Consider the following 23,148-nt stretch of genomic DNA (forward strand, 5'->3'; position numbering starts at 1 on the left):
ACTGGAGTACTTATGGTTAAGTATGTCATTTCAGTGTCAGTCAGCTGAGAGGTGGATACCATGTGAATAACAGGTTATTGCTCATGGTTCAGGAAGGAAAAACGTTTGTTAGGCAATTGGTGATGATAGGAAACATTGTTCAGGAGTCCTATAATAAGAATATAGAGCCAGTAAGGATTCAAAAGTACTCTCCAGAGATAAGTTCACTGTGTCAATTGTGCAACCAGCTAAAGGAAAGCCAGGTAGGTAACTAGCTCCATGAATTGCTTTTACCTGCCCATCTTTCCTGCAAATGACTTATACAGGATGTAGAAGATCAGGAACGGCCAAGGGCAAGGATCCATGATTACACAGAATCACCTAATTATCAGAGGTTTGATTTTACAACTTAGGTTTGGAGAGCATATACAAAGATGCATTTGTCCCCAAGAGTAATTCTGGGCAAAACCATTTCTGTCACATAAGACAAAATATATGCTAAAAAATAAAAATAAAAAAAAAGGTCTTTTCAAGGACATCAGGCTTCAGTTAAACAAAACTCTACTGTTCTTGACACAGATGTTTACTATAGCCCACACTTCAACTGAATCATAACAGCTGTATTCTGAATGGGACCTTATTGTGTGACTCTTGGCACATTCCAACTTCAGCTGGGTAAATGGAGAGAGAACACTGAAACACTATGAGAAACTCCTCATTGGTATTATTGTGTTATTTTAAATTTTAAAAACATTAAGCTGTGAATTGTGACTGGTGCAGCTGGTGGATATGGAAAGACAATGGAAGCTTCCTGGCTCATTGGTTGTCATTATGTTATGTTTCAATCGCCTTTCTTTCCTTGCATGTGTTAAAAGCCTATAGAGAGTCAAGCAATGTAGAATCTAAAATTAAATTGCTACAGGTACAGTGGGAAGGTAGAGCATGTATTTATTTCTAAAGATAGATGACTAAACTTAGGATCCATATCTCCTTAGATTGTCTATAGAATCAATGGATTGGCAGGAGTACATGCAGGTACGAATTCAAAACACTTTGCTTATGCTTCTTCTAAATTACCTTGTGTTGGTGCATGCAAAAAAACAGGTTTGTCAGCAGAATGGACCACCAGGTGAGTACATCTCCAGCAATGCTGCTGTCTGTCCAAGAAATGATAAGTGGAACTCAAACAGAAGCAGAGCAGAGTGGATCATCTTCACGTTGTTCCACTCTGCCAAGAAGCTTAGGATGACCTGTGCAGGCACAGACAGCTCTGTTCACATTGCCTGGGAATTGACCCCATGCTGTTTCATTAACTAGCATTTCTGTAGCCACTCTCTGTGAGTATTTGATATGCCATGGAATACCCAACAGATTGGATCTGAGACCATGACAGGTGGTCCTCAGCTAAACTATGGAAGCATCTGCCTTTGTTTTTTCGTCTCTTTCTCTCAGAACAAGTGATAGATACATCCCTAGGAAACATGGCATAGACTCTCTTTGTCAAATGGTCAGGAACCATTAGGGCATAGGAATTCTTTTAAACAACTCTATTCCAGGCTTCATCTCAATTCCAGAGAGATTTTGCTGGGTTTCTGGGCAACGCCATGTAAATATATTTGTCCACTTGACATTTGATAGTGGGTTTCGAGACTTGCTGCTTCGTGCTTTTAATTCCTTTGCCTGGGTAACCTCCAAATATTTTAATGTGTGCTGATAACTTTTAAGTGTGCTTGTCCAACATAAAGCAAAATCATTTGTGCAAGGAGTGGGGAGACCATTCGTAGCTATGGCCTTGCATTGCTTTGAAACTACTGCTCTCACGTCAGGATCTGAGTGTTAGAAAAGCACTTTCTGCAATTAATATTTTCCTTCTCTGAAAAGAAGTGGGAGCAGATTTAAGTCTGGGATTCCACTCTGATGTGTTTTTACTTAATTTCCATGAACTTTGGAAACATTTTCAGTCTGAATAAACTGACACATAACACTTCATTTGCTTTGATCAACTTCTTGCTTCTTCACTAGGGAAATAGTTATCATACATCTTTCCTTCTGTTTTGTTTATAACAGGAATGATCATCAGCAGCAGCTAGAGCACTTTTATATTATAAACATAATAGAATGTCAGTATTGCTTTTCTTCAATAATTTTTACTTTGAAGAGCAGAAAAAAAAGAGATACTACTTTGTGCAAGAAGTAGGACGAATTCTGAATCTGCATCACTATCAGTGTTAAGTTACCTCAAGCTTGTCAAGGAAAGCTATTTATTTTGAATAATTCTTCCAATTGTTCTGCGTGGTCAGGTTTGTAAGGAAAAAAAATAAAGGACTGATTTGGGGTCAGTGGATGCCCTAGAATATTGGCAAATTCTGGAATTTGATTCTGGAAACTCTGGATTCCACAGATTCTGGAAAGTAGGCATGCAGTCTTTGTATCCTGTTTCATTTCTAAGTACATTTTAAATAGAGTTTGATTCTAGGTGAGGGCCTACGTTGTCATACAAAGAAGCTTTCTCAGTCTTATAGATGGGCACCTGAAAATACTATAGCAGAAGAAATGCAGTGTGGTGTAGAGAAATGAAAAAAAAGAACCACAAACATTTCATGTGTTAGCACAAATGATTTTGTTTATTTTTAAACCACCCCAAAATCCAATCATGCTGTATGTACACTGACAATACACAAGATAACGCACCAAAAGTAGACAAGAAAGATTCTGGTTCGGTCTGCTGGCATTTCTTTTTTTTTTTTTTTTTTTTTTCATTTTATCTTGCAAATCTGCTCAACTAGATGAGATGATCCAAACTATATGGATTCCTATGTCAACCCTCTTTCATTTTCACTGTCCATGCTGTCTGTCCACCAGGAGTCATCTGTCATTCATGTTACCTCTGGGGTGCTTGTCTGAAGGGTTAACTGTGTCATTTTTTATGTAGGTTTCTCTGGGCCTCATTCTTTATGTAAAATGGTTTAGTGCAGAACAAGTATATCAGCACCTATATCTTCTTCAGCTATAGTCTATAGTTAGTATGTGAGACCAGCTATTGTTATGGGTTATTCAGGAAATCAAAGGTAGCACACACACTAAAACAAAAACAGAGAATCGTCTTCCATTTTGTTTAGAATGTTAGTTTTCTTCATGTTTCCAGTGTCATTTATTTTGCTAAGCTCTTATGAAATTCCTCCCACTTGTTTTCTGCTCTTATTTTCTTACAAAACAGTATACTAAGCTTTCTGTATAAAACACATATATAAACATTTATATATATATATATATATATTAAAAAAAAATGACCCTCAAAATGGACTTACACACGGGTATGTATTTGTCCCTCATTAGAAAATATACTGTGTGTATATCTATTAATTATCCCTGAATGTCATAGCACTTGCTATTAAAATGGGGTCAGGAAGAAAGGAGTCTTTATTTTTTTTCCTGGTTTGTTTTCAAATATACAGTTAACTTACATAAGAGAAGCAAAAGTAGAACAGTCACAGGAACAATCAGGTCCTGTTTACATATCAGCACCATGTTGTTCTCTTTGCTGTTGTAACTACTGCTCTTATATCTCACTTCTAGTTATTACTTCCCAGGAATTCATATATCTACACATTTTTTGGTTATCCTTTCACAACTGCATGCAGGTTCAGAGAGGATGAAAAACTGAAAAAAGTAAATAGATCTCAGAAACCTGGAGCTTCTTGTTCTGCTCAACAGTATTTCCAGTCCTCTTTCTTGGAGATTATCAACAATTTAGAAAATTATGGTTCTTTCTAGATAACAAATAATTTTTAGCAGCCTTTGCTTCCAAAAGACACTTCTGGGAAATGATTAAAGATTTTTTTTCACATGCACTGCTGACATTAAATACCAGCCTTGCATTTCTATATAAATACTTTTTCTGGTATAAACCCCTATGAATGGTACAGATGAAGTTTTATCCTAAGTATCTATTCTTTCAGCAAACTATGCATCACTACTGCATGATGTGCTGGGAGGGCCAGCCACACTGAATACACCAGCAAATTTGATAGTAGTGAGAGAAGGGTTAAATATCAACCCAATTTATTTAGATCATGCTAATGAATTCTTGGCCTGAAGACAATGTTAATTGAACAACCCCAGATATAAAAAAGCTATTTAGATTGGGTGCAAAAAAAAAGGAAAACCATATTGAATTACAAAACAAAGTTCTTCTTGCTGGTTTACAAAGAGTCTATAACACTGATAAAATCTTCGAAAACCAATGCGTTCCCCCACCCTAACTTGTCTTTTATTTTGGCTTCATTTCAACTCTGGAGTTCATATCATCTCCTTCCAGATCATACTCTTCTACTTGGCCGCTGGTCCACACCTTCACGCGATCAGTCAGGTCACTGCTTCTGGGAGCCAGGATGAAGTCATAAATCAGGGCAGCACCTGCTCCTCCAATGATTGGGCCAACCCAGAAGATCTGGAACACAGTTCCAAGCCCGGTTAAGACATCAGGTAATATTGCATTTGAAGCTGTTCTGCAAATTTCTCCTTAAGTTTTTTCTATATGAACTTCTGAGTGAAACCACAGACAGGATAAGGGACCCAGAAATGGATATCTGTGACTACACTGTCAACTTCTGATATTTAAAATTAGGTGTCTACGGGTAAAACATCTCTGTTGCTCAAGCTATATTTGGGAGGTGGAGGGGAACGATCTCTAAAAGCAACAAGGATGTGAGATTCATTTCTCACAGTAACCTTCAGTGATAGGTGAATTTGAAAGTAGTATGTAGTGAGAATCTAATCAGGGACTTAACTTGCTTTAGCTACTATTTAGCTAGGAACATTCCACAGCAGGCAAACAACTTTTGGAGGAAGAAAAAATATATTTTAGCCAACAAGATGATTTTAATAGAACTAATAGATCATTTTGAGGGATGTACATTATCAAAGAGGTACTGAGTCTGGAAACATGTTTCCTTTATCCAGTGATATCAGTGGTTTAATAGGCATTATTATCACTCCTCCTTTTTCACTCTCTCTACAAAAGCAACACATTTTTTCTACACACTTCTGAAAACACTAGCTCCTTGCTTAGCTTCATTATCCTAATATCCCAATAGAAGTGTCCAGGTGGGAGAAAATTGTACAGTTTCCACGGCATCCTCATTTTGTATGTATTACTCTTTAGATTAAAATGGCATTCGTATCCAAAATTTCATAGCCCCATTGTACTGTCAGTGAACTTCCAAGAAATCTTGTGCAAAAAGTTGCCAAAATGAGTGGGAGAGTTAGAACAAATTACACTGAGTTTTAGTGAAATAAGTAAATGTTCATGAAGTTCCTCATTTTAACCACAGAGAATAATTTAAAAAATCTGTAGTGTTTCCAGTGCACTTATCCATGGAAGTGCATAAGCAGATATTTAAGTAAATGGGCATTTTATTAGCTTCCAAATATTGCATAATTCACTCCATTTCACAAGTAAGTTTTACTGGAATAATCATAGCAATTTACAAACTTAGCTTAAGCCATATATTCTCAACATAGGATTCAGCGTAATGAGGCTTTAAAGTTTTAATCATTTATTTATTTACTTACTTAAATAAGCAGAAGGGGAAACAACCAGAGAAAATTAGCTGTATTACTTTGAAAACACTCAATCATCTTGAGGAATTTGTGTCTCCCAAAGATAGTCAGGAGCAAAAGGAGATTATTTTTGTTCAATGAACAAAACTCATTCTGTTCAAGGAACAGAAACTCATCAACAGTTAGTTATTTGGATTTACATATTTCTGATCTGGTAAACTGTCTATAAGCAAAATCTCTTGAAAGTTAGGCAAATTTCTTCAACTTACCCAATGATTTTCAAAGTTGTTGGCAATCAGTGCTGAGCCAAAAGATCTGGCTGGGTTAATTCCACAACCAGTGTAATCAATCTAGGAGTCAAAAAGATAACCAGTGGTGAGTTATCAAAGTACAAGTGGCATCTTCATTACACACCATTACCATGAATAGCATAGAATTAAGGTCAGTCTCTGAAAAGGAAGCAGAAGGATGGAACTCCTGTCTTGCCAATCAACCTTTCTTCACCGGCCCACATTGACGTAGAGCACTGCACACATCAAAGATGAGAGCTAAAACTTACTGCAAGGAGATGTCCCAAGGCAACAGAGAGACCAATGGCCAGAGGTGCTGATCCTGAGACATCATTCCTCCTCCTGTCTGTGGTGGCAAGGACGCACAAAACCAGCTGGAGAGTAGCAATGATTTCAATTCCTAGTCCTTGGCCTGCATTGATTCCTTTTGCAAGCTGCATGGAGACAAGAAGGAAAGAAAAAAATCTGATATTCCTATCTGCCTTCACACAGTACAACAAAGTTTCAGGGGATGCTGTATCTCAATTCAGACCTCTACATTCATTTCTCTACTTGTGCTTCCTTTGCTTAACAACAACAAAAATAAAAAGGAGAGAAATCAGCTGAAACACATGCTATTGCACTAGTAGACATGATGAGAATGTAAGTGGTGTACGTGTGAAAGACAAATCCGTTAATGATTTGCCTCCACTAGAATATATCTCTAAAAATGACCTCTTGTGCCATAAGACATTTATTCATTGCTTGTGAGGATGAGGATGTTGTGGTCAAATTAAACATTGCTCAACTTGCCATTAGCAAGAATTGCCAAACAAACAGGAGCATGAGGAGGAAGGGACAAATAGAGTAAGAAAGTAGCAAAGCTCTGAGTAGCCTGAAGGTACCTATCTCTGTTATCAACAGGTCATATTTATCTTTTCTTCTCCTACCACTATTTATTTTCCATTGTTGAACATGAACTCTTCAAAACGAGGACCTTATGATGGCAATGTCCAGCAAAATGCAGGAAGCATGGGCAGATAACCTCCCAAATTTTAAGTCACCTACATGCACTTTAGTTGCCTGAAAATATTCCTCTAACGCCATTTGAAATACCCTGGATTCTTCATGGCATTCATATGCTACCAGTAGATGTGACAGCAGTTTCACAGGAGGCCACAGGTATCTAAAATGGCTCCAGTTGCCAGTGTTCAAGCACTGTATCTCTGAAATTGTACAGGTCAACTTCATGAACACAGTCAGCAGGGATGAGCCACTCAACTGATGATATGTTGATGATCATTTGAGAGTCAACTGAATAGCTCTGTCCTTTTTATCTATATTGACTAGATCTCATTTGACCATAACAAGAACTTTAAAACAATTCACATACAGATTAATTTTAGATGTATCTTGAACTGAATCCCACCCTATGTCTTTGGTAGGTAGAATAAACATCCACAATACAGAAATCCTAAAGGGCTGATGGAGGAAGTATTTCAATTTATTTGTGAAATAAAGTAGGTTCTCCAAAAAAACTCACACTGGCAGATGGAGATATCCCTACTGTATTTTTAATCATAGAATCAGTTTCTATATATTGTTTATATATATATATATATATATCAGTTTCTTAATAATGTATGTGTTGTAGGACATACAGAAACCACAGAAATTCACATAAATGAACATTAAAAAATAATAGCCTTTTGATATTTCTGTAGTACTATTATAAAGCTTTCTTCAACAAGTAACCATGGATCTAAATTAATAACGATAAAACAGGTTTTTAATTCTGTTTCTAATCATTGTGTTCACCGGTGTCTTCGTTAAGACAAATCTTTATGAGCTGAATGAATTGTTGTTAAACAGAAGTAACTGCATTGCATAGCTGGGATAAAACATGAGCGTGGACACGTGCCAGAAAAACGGAGAATGTAAATGACTCAGCGTAGGAAGCATGCTCTGCAAAACTTAAGCTCAGTAATAGAGCCATCAGTAGGCTGTCCCATCTGTCATAGCCTCTCTGTTAAAAATTGCAAGGTCATATACATAACAAAAACATAATTGCTTGTTATGGTGACCTGTCAGAAACAATGAAACTATGAGAAATCATGTATTAAATCTCTTTTCATGGTTTTACATTGCAAATTTTCCTAAAATTGATATTTGAAAAACCTTAAAACTTCAGGAAGTTTTGTTAAACTCTGCTTTCCACCTTTGCTATTCAGTTTTCTTGTTTCATGTAACATAGAACAATATGATATTTGTAAAAACAAGAGGATATTGTCTGTCTTCAGCTAGCAAAAATCTGATCGGGTACATTAACAGTGAAAATGTATTAATTTCTAAGAAATGACATCTGAAACATAAATAACATAATTTTGTATCTTGTTCTCTAACATGCAGAACAGATAACCCTTGAGTTAGAATTCGTTTATAAAATTAGTTTATCAAACTAATATTAATTTATTAGTATATCCAAGGAAATCTTCGTTCAAGTGATGGATATTTTGGCTCCTGCAGCAGTAGAAACTAAGCCCATCTTCAACACAAACGTGGTCTATATGTGACAAATATAAATTATGTACATGTGAGTTGGCAGTGAAAATGACACGATCTAGAAATTCATACTGAACACCTGATATAATACTAAATTAGTATTCTATTACTTTTTTCCTTTCCTTTTTAAAATAACCACTTTATTTGCTGCAGAGACATTTGGGTTGCAACTCAATAAGTTAAATTTCAAATGCATCCTAATGATATAAAATATTCTGTACTACAGAATCTGGAAGATCTTACCCCACATTTGGAAGGCCAAATAAAAAAAAAAAGCATATTTGTAAATAAGTGAGTGTATACAGATATCCAAAAGTGTATATGAAACTAAATTGTCCTCTATCATAATGAAACTTTTAAACCCCAGAGAGTCTAGATCTGAGATCTGAAGCATTCATGTTAATGTTTGAAAAGGCCTTGGCATTTGAAATGAATAAATACTAACCTAGCATAAGACTTTTCTTTTGCTTTGAAGATCTTCAAGAAAAAAAAGAAAGAAAGAAAGAAAGAAAGAAAGAAAGAAAGAAAGAAAGAAAGAAAGAAAGAAAGAAAGAAAGAAAGAAAGAAAGAAAGAAAGAAAGAAAGAAAGAAAGAAAGAAAGAAAAAGAAAGAAAGAAAGAAAGAAAGAAAGAAAGAAAGAAAGAAAGAAAGAAAGAAAGAAAGAAAGAAAGAAAGAAAGAAAGAAAGAAAGAAGGAAGGAAAGAAAGAAGGAAAGAAAGAAAGAAAGAAAGAAAGAAAGAAAGAAAGAAAGAAAGAAAGAAAGAAAGAAAGAAAGAAAGAAAGAAAGAAAGAAAGAAAGAAAGGAATGAAGAAAGAAAGGAATGAAGAAAGAAAGGAATGAAGAAAGAAAAAAGGAAAGAAAAAAGGAAAGAAAAAAGGAAAGAAAAAAGACAATAAGAGCAAAATTCTGCCTTCAAAACCTCTGATAATTCTTATCTTTGAGAAGAGGAAGTCATCGTCTTCCTTTCCCTCCAGGAAAACACATCCTAAGGTTGACGTGACTTGAGGTCATTCTCCCTGCTAATCAACACTTATTGATGGGCTGTGTGGAACCAAATAAAACCTGGAAATATCGTAGGAAACCTTTTGCTTTCCTCTAGCGTAATATTACGCAGACTGCCAGGGACGTAAGATTCTCCACTGCGAGAGCAAGAACTCTGGGCCGTGTTCCAACTGCAGACTGAGGCAAGCCTTGGATGTCCTGGTTTGCTGTGTTTGTTAGTATACTATCACATGTTGGTTATTTGCCTACTTGTCAGAGCCATCGTGTCACTACAGCAGTAGGCTGACCCTCCTAGACTACAGCAACACACGGAACACCATGAGTCTTCATCAGACTAACTGTCTCCCTGCACTGCAGGGGTGGTAAGAAGGTTTATTTCCTAATATTCCATGTAAACGCCTTCAAATTAAAATGAACACAGGCTTACACATGCATATATCTGTATTTGTATATTCCTTGGTCACAGTGGAGTTCAATATACACAATGGTAAATATCAGCTGATCTTAACTGATTTTAACATCTACTATTCTGCTATTCTGAGTATATTCATAATTTAAGATGACCATATCTTCTTAAAAAGATGGAAAAATGGTTCTTAAATTGATAGAATAATGCCTTGAAATATAGGATGTATTCACCTCTATTGTAGTTCTGGAGAGAAAGCATCCTTTTCCAGTGACTTGCACCACACTGAAATGACTTTCTCTGCTACATTGGTACACTGATTACCAGTGATTATGACAAAAAATGCAGGGACATGAGCTGCTTTTGTTCTCTGGGAAAATCTCTGGCCTTTTTTCACCTTACTCCAATAGCTCCCACACACTCTGCATTTTAGATGGCACTTTGTGTTCAGATGAATTTTTTCACTGAACATCATTTCTAAATCACTGCACTATTTTGACGTGAAAAGCATCAGAAACGTACCTAAGAAATAGGTCACCTTGTTGACAAGATCTGAAGATGGGACAGAAAGACAGCTGACCAGCTGAATCACTGCCTTGGCTGCAGTTCTTTGATCTGAACAATTTCCCCTTGACTGTAAAAGCACCGATATCATACGCAGAAGCATAGATGCAGACAACCCACATGAGGTACGTCCTTCTGTCAGCTGAATCCTGCCATCGTTTTTACCTGAGTTCAGTGTGACTCAGAACAGGTTAGTGGGGAATAAAAAATAAAATGGCTGGAGTTTTCTAAATTAATAGAGTTCCTATCTCAATCAGAAAGCCCATGGCTCCTGAGAAGACATTGGTTGGAAGCTCGGTAGTCAGGCATATTGAATACTGAGTTCTGCACCACTGGATACATTCATTTGTGACCATAAGAAAAACTGCTTGAGGTGAGCAACCGCTTTCTGTTTTTAGGGAATGAGTAGCAGTTGCTTCTGTCTCTCCACAGCATCAAGTAGTTGTGATTTATCTGCAACTGGAACTATGGAAGATTCAGTTAGGTGCCACATTTAGCTGACTGACTTCCCCTCAGCTTCCAGCAACAGTGTGGGCAAATGGTATGTTTTCTTTTTTTTTTTTTTTTTAGTTTTCCCTCCTCTCTCCTTTTTTTGGAACAGGATATTTATTAGATGTCTGCCTTCAAAAGAGAAACAGGGACAGGAAATTAAACTGGCCCAAGGTAAACCCAACTGTGTACTTCTCCAGTGGCTTCATATTTTTCTCATCAGGAATCAAAGTATATCAGGCTCAAAGCTGTTTCCCATTATATGGATAAGAGAGTTGTTATGCAAGGTGGTTTCATGATGTGATGCCATGCCTGCCTCATGTCATCCAACAAACTCAGCAAAAGGCAGCATCTTCTAGGGTTAACGTTGCTTTCATATAACAGGGATTAGTTTCTCATTATTCCTGAGAAAGATTAGGCCTCTGGAAATGTAGAAATCTATTTTTCAGTATGGGAATGTCAATTTTCTCCACAGTTATGAAACACTTCACAGCAAGCAACGCTGGCTGATGTTTTTTCAAGACAGAAAAGCGAAACCACGGCATCTTCTCAACACATCCACATTAACTTTTATTGAAGTATTTTTAATATTCATTCTGGAACAAGAACTGCTGCAACAAATAATATCTTTATGTCAGAGACTCTTCCTTCTCTGTGGACTGAATTCAAATAAGCTGCCATTTGCACCAGGCCTGATGCTTTCAGTATTCCAAATTAGCTTTTCTCTTCCATGGTAGGCTTTTCTTAAGGGAAAATTTCTGACATTTCTTCTCAACTCAACTGGATCTCTCTCCCTGGCCATATTACTGGCAGACTATTTGAAAAATGAATCTTTTTATGTTTTCTTCTTACAGCTTAAGATTTCCCATCTTAGGCTTTCCTTGTTCTCCTCGACGAGGAAATCTTTTCCTACTGGTTTAAATGGTTTATGCTCTCATTTTCATCCTTACACCAGAAATATCAAATATGCTTCTTCATACCTAACTAACATTTAAGTGTTTTGCTGGGCAGAGTTATTTGAAATGCTGTTCTTTGAATGCAGTCTCAGAAATTAATCTTCCTACTTCCCTCAAAGCTGCCTGTCGTTTTGTCTGTTCTTCTAATTCTTTCAGCCCCATGTTTACCATGCTCATAACTTGATAACTCCTGTCGTAGTAACACCCCCTTCTCCGGCTGGAATAGCTGTAAACCTCCCTTTAACTCACAGTCCAAATGTATCCTTTGCTATTTAACCACAGTTATTCTCTTCTCTCCTTGCAATTTAATAACGTTACTCTGAAACTGATGATTCTATACTCATTATTTACTCATTAGGGATTCTGAAAGTAGAAAAGTCACATTCCTTCAGAAAGTAGAGTGAGGCAGAGATCTAAAGAGTTTCATTTAAAATTATATGGCAAGAGCACTCAGATGGAGCTGCTTATAAGGCAAAGGATTAGCTTTGGATTGAATCCTAGGTCAACAATAGAAGCATTCAGCAGAACCTAGGGACAAAACATATTGTCCTTTGTTAGATTATCCTTCCTACAAATACAGCCTTAAGAGTTCTAAAGGGGGCACGTTCAGTTCCCCAAGCGCAAATTACATTTTCCATTCTTTGGTCAGCGGACAGCCTGCAGGAACAAGGCTAACCTCCCTCCCACCCCATCCTCCAGCTGATGGGAACCTGGCCTGGGCTTTGTCTCGCAGCAGCCTGGGATGCAATAAAGAGAAGAGTGATGGCCAATGACACGTAGTAAAAGCCAGTAACTGTATGGGACTCCCATTTAACACAGTTAGTTGGAGAAAGGCCATTTGTTCAACAGTCTCATTTCCACTTTAACCTTCTGATGTGCCTCTGGGAAACATATTTTTTCTTTTCTTTTTTTTTTTTTCCCCCTATGAAATAAACAACTACTATTCAGAAGATGCAGAAGAGTGATATTTTCCTTTCCCCAGCCAAAAACAAGTAAATTGTTCATTTTCAGTAGAATATGTGAAGCACTCATTTATATCAGTGCACTGTTTATGGACTCTTGTATTGTCAGCCCAAAAGGAGATGGTGGTTCTTGCGTTCAAGAAACATTTAGATGCTGTATTAAGGAACGTGGTTTAGTGGGGAAATATTGGTGATACGTGGACAGTTGGATTGTATGATCTTTGAAGTCTTTTCCAATCTTGGTGACTCTATATTTCTATGATTATATGATTCAAGGGGGAATTGAAGACATATCTGAATTTTGAGTTTTGTGCAATCTACCTTTCAGAGTTGCTCCTGGAATAACTATCTAGATTCAAACGAAAGTCACAATATAGTTTTTGGCAATTGCACCAAAGTGATGTTCACTTTCACTTCTAGGAAATCCCTCCAGCCAACCTGTGAAGTTTTCAAACTTCCCACTTCTGAGGTAGTTCTTACTGTTAGTCTTGTGCAGAGCATTCAAGAGCTCTGCATGAGTTGAAAGTACAGCCCTGAGTGTGAGCACTGCAGTGCAGAAATTAGGGGAACACTTCCAGATCCCTTTCCACCTTGATCATCACCCAAGAGGTCCTATGAAAGTAAGAAGTAGAGGCCATGCCTGAGTTTACTTATTTTCATTCCTTGTTTCAAATGCACTCATCATAACTTCAAGGGAAATTACTTAAATATATGTAAGGAAACTTGAACCACACTTCTGCTTTCAATGCCTTCATTAACTTCTCCTGGCACAGAAAGTGTCAAGAGCGTGGAAAATTTGTTTTTTGGAGGTACCTCTCAATGGTCACTGCAGAAGGGATGCACAGGACTCTGCTTGGAAAGTACATGGAGGATTTCTTGGCTGCTTTCCCATCCTCAGATGTCAAAAGAGAAACCCCTCGCAGAGCTCTCAGCATACTTTTTTGGCCTCCTGCTGTTTATAGAGTTTCCTTCAGGATGTCTGACAGGCCTGTATGTTTGATTTAACAAATTACTGTTGTGCCATAGCTTCAGATATCATTTACTTCAGTGGAGTTGCAAGAGGTAAATACCAGCACTAGCTTTGGCTCCGAATGCCAGAAAGTGTAGTGCTTTCCCATCAGGTTGTAAATAAACACACATACACCACATTCTGCTCCCAGACAGGGCAGGAAAACCTCCAGCAGACATTCACTTGCTCCATGACATTGGCATTAACTTTGTACTGAGGGTTCTGAGGAGCACAGGGAATACAGAAAGGCAGGGGAACACAGAAACTGAGAAACACAGACAAGAACTGTGGAGCTGTGGAACAGTGGAATAGTTTGGTGTGGTTTCTTTAACTCAGGAACAGAGATTTTTTTTCTAAGAATAAAGATTTTTTTGACATTTTTTAATTACAATATCAGGTAAAGATCTCTCTTTTATTGAATGCTCTCAATTAACTCAGAGCAAGACAAATAAGCAAGAATGTACTACTGCTCTAAAGAAAACAGGCAATTTCCTCTTGAGACAAACAGGAAATTTTTCAAGGGCTATTTTTTCTTCCTGTAGTACTTGTAATGTGTTTCAGTATCCTCGTTTTAAGAAATGCTTCTCTTAAAGGTAACAATATACAAGCCAGATAGTTACACTTCTTTGGATTCTCTGACTAAAGAGATACTATTCTCAACACGCTCAAAGGTCCAAATTATCTCCTAAGGTACATGAGCCCTGCTGCAATGACCTGCTGTTTTTAACAGCGTATCAAGAAGAGATCCATAATGTTAATTCTCATGTTTCTTGTGGAAATTTCCATTTGTCCTTAGACTGTGATTCTTGCCATGGAATCACAGAATCCTGAAATGGTTTGAGTTGGAAAGGATCTTAAAGTCCATCTAGTTCTAAGCCTTGCCACGGGCAAGGGCATCTCCCACCAGACCTTGATCAGGTTGCCCAAAGCCTTATTGAATCTGGCCTTGAGCACTGCCAAAGATGGATCATCATATCTTCTCTGGGCAGCCTGTGCTACTGTCTCATCACCATCACCATGAAAGATTTCTTCCTAACATCTAATCTAAATCTCCCCTCTTAAAGCCATTCCCCTTTGTCCTATCACTATAGTCCTGGATAAAGAGTCCCTCTCCAGCTTTCTCCTAGGTCCCTTTTGGGCTATACCAGATCTTGACTTAAAGTTAATTCTTACTAACATATATTTTTAATGTAAAGGGAAATTAAATTAGAGTATGGAATTTGGGTTAATCTCATCTGAAAAATCATTCTATATGTCTGTCTATCTATCTATCTATCTATCTATCTATCTATCTATCTATCTATCTATCTATCCACATATCTAACCACAAATCTATCCAACTATCCAACTATCTATCCCTCTATCTTTCTGTGTCTCTATCTATCCTTCCATCTATCTATTGTGTGTGAGTGTGTGTGTGGAGGTGTGCATATGCCTAAACACAACCTCAATATATATGACATAATACATAGAGTGCCAAGGAAAGGAGAACAACTTTAACTGTTCATTCACCAGTCAGGAAGGGCAGTGGGAAAGTTATTTTCCTTCTTTACTTCCTTCATACTTATTCCTCCTTATTTGGACGGCTGGTCAAAAACAGAAATATATATATGTGTGTTCCAAAAAAGACCCACAGCCATGAACCAATTTGAATTACAACATTAACCAATCTTACAAATTAATAGTATCTTCAGCTCTGTTGCAACTCATTTTAAAAGCCTACATGCCCACCTTTCATCAATTTATATCTTTTCTATTCAAATAGGACCTTTATTCTGAGGCTTGCAGAGTATTTTTCAAACAGTGCACCAGTCATCCTTGGATCCTCTGTGTGCTGACCCTGTTCATGGCTTGAAACCCACTTTGGACCACTCTGTTTTAGCACTGAGGATAGGTGATCAACGAGAGCCTCATCACAAACATCCACACTACTGCACCTCTGTGTGCTCTCTGCCAAACACCCATGGAGGTGTTCCAGAACTGAGGATATGTGGCACTGAGGGAATGGTCAGTGGGCACGGTGGGAGTGAGCTGGGGTTAGACCTGGGGATCTTAGTGGTCTTTTCCAACTTTAGTGATTCTATGATTTTATGAAAAGCTTAGGGAATGGCTATCTCATTATGGAGCTGAAGCACTAAGCCAATTTTTGTAGAAACGAAAATAAAAATAACCTCTGAGTCTTAAAAATAGAATTAGAGCCATAACCATCATTATTCTCAAAGGTACTGGAGGATGGGCGATAACATCAGTTTTAAATCTCAGCCCAGATATTTCTGCTGTCTCGTGTGAACTCCTTAGAAAGCAGCTGTGGCTGTGGCCATTCCTGAGCAGGTGCCTTTCCTATGTTCCACCTTCCTGGCATGCTGTGATTCAATACAATGCTGGCAAGCCATAAAAGACGGCTGCTGCAAGATTGAAATCGAATAAAGAGCTATTGTGCTACTCTTTGTTAAGAAACAAAAAATTATGGACTAATCTCATGTACAGGAACCATTTTGCTCACTCTGAAAGTGCAGCTGCTTCTGGTCCCGTGTTGCAGCTTCAGAGTTTAAGTACACAAATATCCAGGCAACACTGGCTGGAGGATCCTGAATCTGATCACAAACAGGGAGGGCAGAGGGCGGTGATACAGAGAATGAAGCTGATGGCATGGAAGCAGGAGAAGGGTGTAGTACATAATCTGCATTGAAAAAAGGTATCAGGACATTTTTAATAAGCAGAAGAGTTCAGGAATGCAACTGCATATCTCATCCATCCAGTGGCGCCCTGGCAACCACGTTCTCCGTACTGAGTCAGAGAAGCAGTGGCATCATTTAATTCTTAATCAATCACTGACTCAATTGTCCACTCATGCTGTCAAGCTCTCCGTTTATTTTGGAAACTCTACCAACGCAACCAGACACTGCTTAATTTGAGGCTGGAGGAGAGCAGACTCAGAGGGTGTGGGCAGAAGGAGAGGGAAATCACAAAGGGAAGCACTGAGTCACCAACACCGAGCATTTAAGTCCTACTCCCATGGTAGGGGAGCCATGGCTGGTAGGACCATATGTGGGAATTCTGGAGCTTCCTACAGCCTGTGATGCCCTCCAAGGCTGCTAAAGGAGGCAGAGACTCGATCACACTGAAAACCCAAAGGGTGTTCCAGGAGCAAGTGACTTCCCACATTGTAGGAGTGGTATCTATATGGCTATCCATCAGTCTTAAACAGATACTCCAGACCTCTAAATCATAGAATCATAGAATGGCCTGGGTTGCAAAGGAGCACAATGCTCATCCAATTCCAACCCCCTCCTATGTGTAGGGACACCAACCAGCAGCCCAGGCTGCCCAGAGCCACATCCAGCCTGGCCTTGAATGCCTGCAGGGATGGGGCATCCACAACCTCTCTGGAAAACCCACTGACCACACCTCCTCTGACTTTTCTAGAAAGTTCCTCAGTTCCACAAACAACATTTGTCAGGCCACGAAGCAGTTTTCAAAACAGAGTTCTTCTATTTGTTATTCTTGGTTGTTTTCCTTTTCATTGTATCGACCCTGAGCAAAACTATTTGCGGGTCTGTTTTTCTTCCCTACAACTTTTGATCCTTTTGGAACATTTATATATATATATATATATAGTTTTTATAATCTTTGAGGCAGATTTTTCAAAGTATTTCCAGATGATGGCCCCCCACTTCCTGGCCTTTAAGTCAGTATACAGAAATGCAGAAACTACTGAAAATTATTAATTGGTAAAGGAGTGTCTGCATTTTTTCAGATGATGATCACTTTCACACAAAATGAAAAACAAAAGGGAACAAACAAATACAAAGAGATAAATAATTTCACTCAGCATGTTTTTAATAGCCTGATGAAAGTTCTCCACATTGCTGAACAGCAAATATTGTGTTACCTTACAGGTCAGACATCTCCTCTCACCTGTCTTTCCTGCTTGAGCTCTTTGTTGGCCATTAATTGCCCATGATGAGTAGTTTCTTCCACTATCCAAACTACAGATCTGTCCTCACTAGACAATAGCCAACTGTGTTGGCAGATGAGTGCCTTTGGATTATGTTTTCTCTATTCTTACATTTTTACCTAATGGAGATTTGTAAAATGAAGTAATCCAGTTGCCAAAAAAAAAAAAAAAAAAAAAAAAGATACTAGATGATACAAGTATAAATATTCAATTTTTAGAACAACAAGCACTGAGTACTACACTTTCAGTTTTTTCACTGCTCAAAGTTTTTGCTTTGGCAATCATGCTACTACTGAAGTATATGGGAAGTTATGTCTTAAAAGGATTCAGTCATCCAAATACTTCTCTGAATATTGTCCAGAATTTCTTACTTAGAACCAGCCAAATTTAAAAAAATTTGCATTGAGTTCAGTGAAGTTTAGATCAAACTCTTCATATCGGACAGTTTTGCTTGTCTCTAAGAACCTTCATATTGAATATGGTAAAGGAGTATCCTGCGTTCTCCAGCTCTCTTTCTCTCTTCAGCCCTGTACCTTCCATGCCTGTTTTCTGTGCTCTGTTTGCTTGCATTTTTCTTTTCCCTTTGGGCAATAAGAAAGGCACAGATTCATCACACAATCAAGGTTCCCAAGGCTGGAGCCTCATCATACCAAGTTTCCTCTACAGTAAAGGAAAAGATCTAGGTCTCTCTATAGGGCAAAAGAGAGGGTCTAAGAGCTGAAATACCTTTCTTTGTCTCCTCTCTATGAGCTGGCATAGAACCTAGGGAATTGGTATCAGCTCTAAGGCCCCTTGGTGCAGGACCTACAGCTGGGCAGGATAAAACAGAATCTATCCCACCCATACAATCCCACCCAGCATCACTGAGGGCAATGAATAGCCACTGATTCCTATAACTTGTTCCCACCACAATTTTCCTGCAAAAAAAACCCAAAAAAACAACAAAAAAAAAAACACCCTTTCAAGTCCATGGCAAGGCCTGAACAGAGGAAGCAGTTATGCATACCCAAGCCACCTTCCCAAGCCTTGCCAAAATGGGGCACTCCCTTTCTTTCTATTCTTTTTTTCAGTAGTGAATCTATACCTCATTTTCTACTAGAAGGACAAGAAGACAAAATAGGCATCAGGAATGCCAGCTCTGCCCATCCCCTCCTTATTATCAGGTTGAAAAGCAAGCATGACACAAAAGCAAGTCTCTGTGGCATCTCCTTATGCTCTGTTTGCTGAAGGAGGCAGTGCAGTGTGACTTCAGGATGTGCCCCGTGGTGATCAGCTCTGCATGAGGACAGCTGTTCTGTTGTTCCCATGCTGGTCTCAGACCCACTGCCCCCTCAAACCCCCATCTTCCCTCCCCAGCTGGTCCCAGCTGAGTGGGAAAAGAATGGACTTGCTTTCCTCACCAGTTCCTTCTTATAGGGGACAGCTGTTGCTCTCCCCATCTCTTGAAATGTCTCCCCCCTCCGCTATCCCCCCCCACCAGTCTCTTCTATCCAGAACATTTATTGCCAGATGGGAAATAGAAAATAAAAGATCAAAACTCTGAGTACACACCCTCCTGCCATTGATTTTATGGCATTAGAAAAGGTGCACTGAATGTATTCCAGGTGGAGGGGCAAGGCTTCCACTCTCAAATGCAGGTTTTGTGATTCACAGAGAGATTTTTCCATTTCTGACTTCTCTCTACTTAGATGCCTTTGTGCAGAGCTCTGACTTAAATCTTTGTAACTTGAAGTATTACCAACAGAGGAGCAAGCTTTTGGGGTGGTCCCTTACACCCACTTTGCAAACAGCCAATTTCAGGGCTTCAAGGCAAAGGAAGGAGCCAGCCACAAGTGCTTTGTGGCAGGCAAAAGGCAAAGACCAAATGGGAATGTTGCTGAAAGCAGACCTCCCATGTTCCATGGCTGCTGGCAGCCAAACCTCTCGAGGAAACCACCGGGGCGGGTACCCTGTCCCATGCGGTTGAGCACTTCCCTGTGCCAATGGTTTCAGAGGAAAGGATCACGTCTCACACACACAGCCAGAGCCCACTGGAGCTAATAAAAAGTTTCCCTCTTCTTCCCCCAAAAATGTTTTGGATGATCCCAGAGGAGTTTCCAGATGGGTGGCAGGGTGGGATCCCTGCAGGGAGGTGAGCAGCCAACACGCAGAGCAGCACGGGTGGATGGGCTGCTCAGCAGTGACCTCCTTAATGTCAGCTTCTGTGTTTTCAAAAGCTCCTCTTCCTCATGCTTAGAAATAACTCTTAGGCCACAGAATGCTTAAAACTTCTCTTTTACTTTTTTTTTTTTTTTTCCCCTAAAACGTTTTCTGAAGTGATATTGTATTTGTATTTGGAGCTTTGTGCACCAGTGGGCATAAGATTTCAAATACGTTCAAGTTTCAAATTGCATTGATCATACTGCAAGAAGGGGGCCATAGAAAAGCTACGAAATTCTCAATAGAATCAGGTGAGATAAATGACCAGAAGGAAATTTCCATTTACAGTACTCCTCTGGGTATTGCTGTGGCTGTAGGACTGCCTTGCTGACACCCACTGACAGTGGGATGATGATTTCATGTTGAAAAGGGTAACTATCCCTATTGCTCCTGTTATGGTACAAAGACAACAGCAGAGAAGAACAACACATGGAGGAGGAGGAGTTGCCACCATGCAGCTGTCTGTATGCCGTAATGGTCAACAGCTGTGAGCACCTGGATGCGAGAGGTCTGAAACCTGCACCTCTCATAAATGCAGATTCCTCACTTCATCCTCTGAACTACACCTGAGAAATCCTTTTTTTTTTTTCTCCTCATTTTTGCTCAGCAAAAGTAGGAAAAAGAAGAAAAGTGCAGCTAAGATTCTGCATCAGGCAGGATGAAAGCACTGTGTCAAATGGAACAGGTGATGCTCACACCTTTTGTGATAGGATTTCTCCTGTTATCCATTTCTCTCGCTGGTCCCATAGGTTCTTACACTGCACTCATCAGGTTACACAAACTATTAATGAGGTATTGAAAAAGAATCACATTCACAGAAGTGAAAACACCAGTGTATACACATTAACCAGCATCACAAGCCAAAGACATGTTACCTGAGACCTTCAGAACCAAGAAAGAGACTCAGTTATGCAAATGACAGAGATTTCAATGTTACATCAGTACCAAAAGGCACTTTTCTGCAGCATGGATATGCAAAATTGAACTGATAATGACCATAAAGCTCTGAAAAAGAACAGGCAGAAGGAACCATCCCTATGGTATCTCTTATCACAGAAAAGGATTAAAATACTGCTTCAGCTGACAGCAGCGAATGCATACACCCTGACATCAGTCAGGACAAGCTCCCTGCCTGAGGTCACCACCTCCACCACATACATCCTTAGAGGTGTTGCCCTCTCAATTCTACTTGGGAAAAAAGTCGGGGGGAAGGGGAGGGGGACACACAGCAAAGTTTCAGCTTACCGCATTGAGCCCCAGGGAGTTGTGGGGCAGAGAGGAGGTGACTCCGGACAGGATGGCAGTGGCCACCACAGCCCCCAGGCACTGGGCGAGGATGTACATCAGCGCCTTGAAGATGCTGATCTGGCAGCTCAGCAGGAGGCCCAGGGTCACCGCCGGGTTCAGGTGGGCACCGCTGATGTGGCCCACGCTCTGCGCCATGGTTGCGATGGATAACCCAAAAGCCAGCGAAACCTTCACGTTGTCCTGAGTTGCTGATGTCCCGTTGACTGACACTGGGAAATTAAAACCCAGAGCCGAGCCAATGCTGATAAAAATAAAGAGGATCATGGCGAGGAACTCGGCCACCACCGCCCTCCAGAACATTTTCTTTTTGAATTCGCTGGCCATCTCTCCTCTCTCTCTGCCCTCCTCTCTCTCTTCTGTTTCTTTCTCCTGCCTGATATTTTCCCTTCGAGGTCTGAAGAGAAAGCTGGAGAAAAAATACGGTCCTTGGATTATTTATAGGGCTTTGGGTGGTCTGTAGGAGGGAAGGGGTGTTGCACAAAAGGAGGAAAGAACATCTACATCGATGCTGACTGCTAGATTGATGTAAGACACTGCACGCTTGCCAAAGTTTTTTCTTCCTTTTTTTTTTTCTCCCTCTCCCTTAACTGCCTTCGATCTCTGCTGCAGTTTTTAAGAGGCTTTTTCAAACCCTTGGAAAAGCCCTTGGGAGTGCCCTGCGATTATTACCCTCACTCTGTTTAACATCCCTCATCCTTCGGGTCACAGTGAGGGCTGTCGCGGGGTCTCTGCCTGACACGGGGCTGAAAGGAGAAGCGCTCCGCTGAGTTACGGCGCTCAGCTCCGCGGCAGCTGGGGGACATCCAGCAGTAGTAAACAGAGCTGACAACTAAATCGGCGCTCTAGAGACGGAAAGATCCCTGTTTCATTTGAAAACGGACAGACAAGTCTCTGCTGCTGGCTCCTTGGGGACCGGCTGTATTTTGGATGCCATCCTGACCGCGGACAGACAGACACAGAGCAACATGCACTGATCTGAGTTGGCTGAGGCAGGGATCACTCCCCACCTCCGTGACCACTGTGTAAATCGGAGCAGACACCGCAGCAAGGGGAAGCTTCCCATAGCCGTGATTTGGGTGCTGAGGGATATATTTATTTTTATTATTTAATTTACCTAATCTCAGGGTTTCCCAATCAGCGCAAAGCAGCCGCTCAGGGGCTTCCCAGCTCACGTCCTGCAGTGAAAGCACAGCAGAACATCAGCTGTCACCGGGGAGACTGAAACAGGGACGGAAAGGGATTGCAAGGGAGAAGGGGCATTACATGCTTGATTTTGCAGACAAAATGAATCACCCGACAGAGCCAGAATGTCCTCTGGAGCAAAAGGTCTCATCGCTCGGGGCGTTATCGCGGCAGGACGTGTGTGCATGCCTCGGATTAACCCTTGTGCTCTCAGAACGCTGTGGGTTGAGCAGCTGCTGATTGCTTATTCTGTAAGCCAGGGGGCTTCCTTGGACTTAAAGCTGTGCAGCAGTCGGTCCAGAGGCAGAAACAAAATCCCCAGGCACAAGTCTTGAAAGAAGAGCACTTGAAATCGTCCCACCGCTCCGCCTCCTCCTTTTTCTTCTTCTTCCCTCGATGTGCCGCTGCCGACTTCTAAATTGCACTTAAATTAATTAATGTGTCACTATAGGAATAAAACCAAATACACACCTGGATAGCATTAGATAATTGACAGGTGACTTTTTTAAAGCATATTCGTCTTTCTGAAGATGATTCAGATTCAAGGCAGAGCTCTGTTTGAATAAAAATCTGGATATCCTCAGCCCTTGTCCCCATGTCTTTATTCTTTCTAGTCTTCAGGTGTTTTTGATTTTCTGAATAAGTAGTTTTATTTTGTTCTGTTTTATAATGTGCTTACACAACAGCACTGCACAAATAAAAAAAGAAAAGAGAAAAGAAAAAGGGGGGGAGGAAGCGAT

The 23,148-nt window shown here is 39.9% G+C and overlaps 1 protein-coding gene across 1 annotated transcript; it reads right to left on the minus strand.

Annotated features, from left to right (window-relative positions):
• Positions 1-2,710: 2,710 nt before the first annotated feature.
• AQP1 (aquaporin 1 (Colton blood group)) lies at positions 2,711-21,668 on the minus strand. Its single transcript, XM_031607808.2, has 4 exons — positions 21,164-21,668; positions 6,101-6,265; positions 5,811-5,891; positions 2,711-4,429 (listed from the first exon to the last, which is right to left on the minus strand). The coding sequence occupies exons 1-4, from the start codon at positions 21,548-21,550 to the stop codon at positions 4,250-4,252; spliced, it is 813 nt and encodes a 270-aa protein (XP_031463668.1). The 5' UTR covers positions 21,551-21,668; the 3' UTR covers positions 2,711-4,249.
• Positions 21,669-23,148: the final 1,480 nt, after the last annotated feature.

This window comes from Phasianus colchicus, chromosome 6, assembly GCF_987193195.1.
Source record: "Phasianus colchicus chromosome 6, bPhaCol1.hap1.1, whole genome shotgun sequence".
Classification (NCBI taxonomy): Eukaryota; Metazoa; Chordata; class Aves; order Galliformes; family Phasianidae; genus Phasianus; species Phasianus colchicus.

What these genes read in the sequence shown, in the direction of transcription:
- AQP1 (XM_031607808.2), bottom strand. Translation starts at nt 21,550, where the DNA reads ATGGCCAGCGAATTCAAAAAGAAAATGTTCTGGAGGGCGGTGGTGGCC. An exon ending in CCTTGGGACATCTCCTTGCA is followed by an intron (nt 5,892 to 6,100) that starts GTAAGTTTTAGC and finishes TTTGACTCCTAG; the next exon opens with ATTGATTACACTGGTTGTGG. An exon ending in ACAACTTTGAAAATCATTGG is followed by an intron (nt 4,430 to 5,810) that starts GTAAGTTGAAGA and finishes ACTGTGTTCCAG; the next exon opens with ATCTTCTGGGTTGGCCCAAT.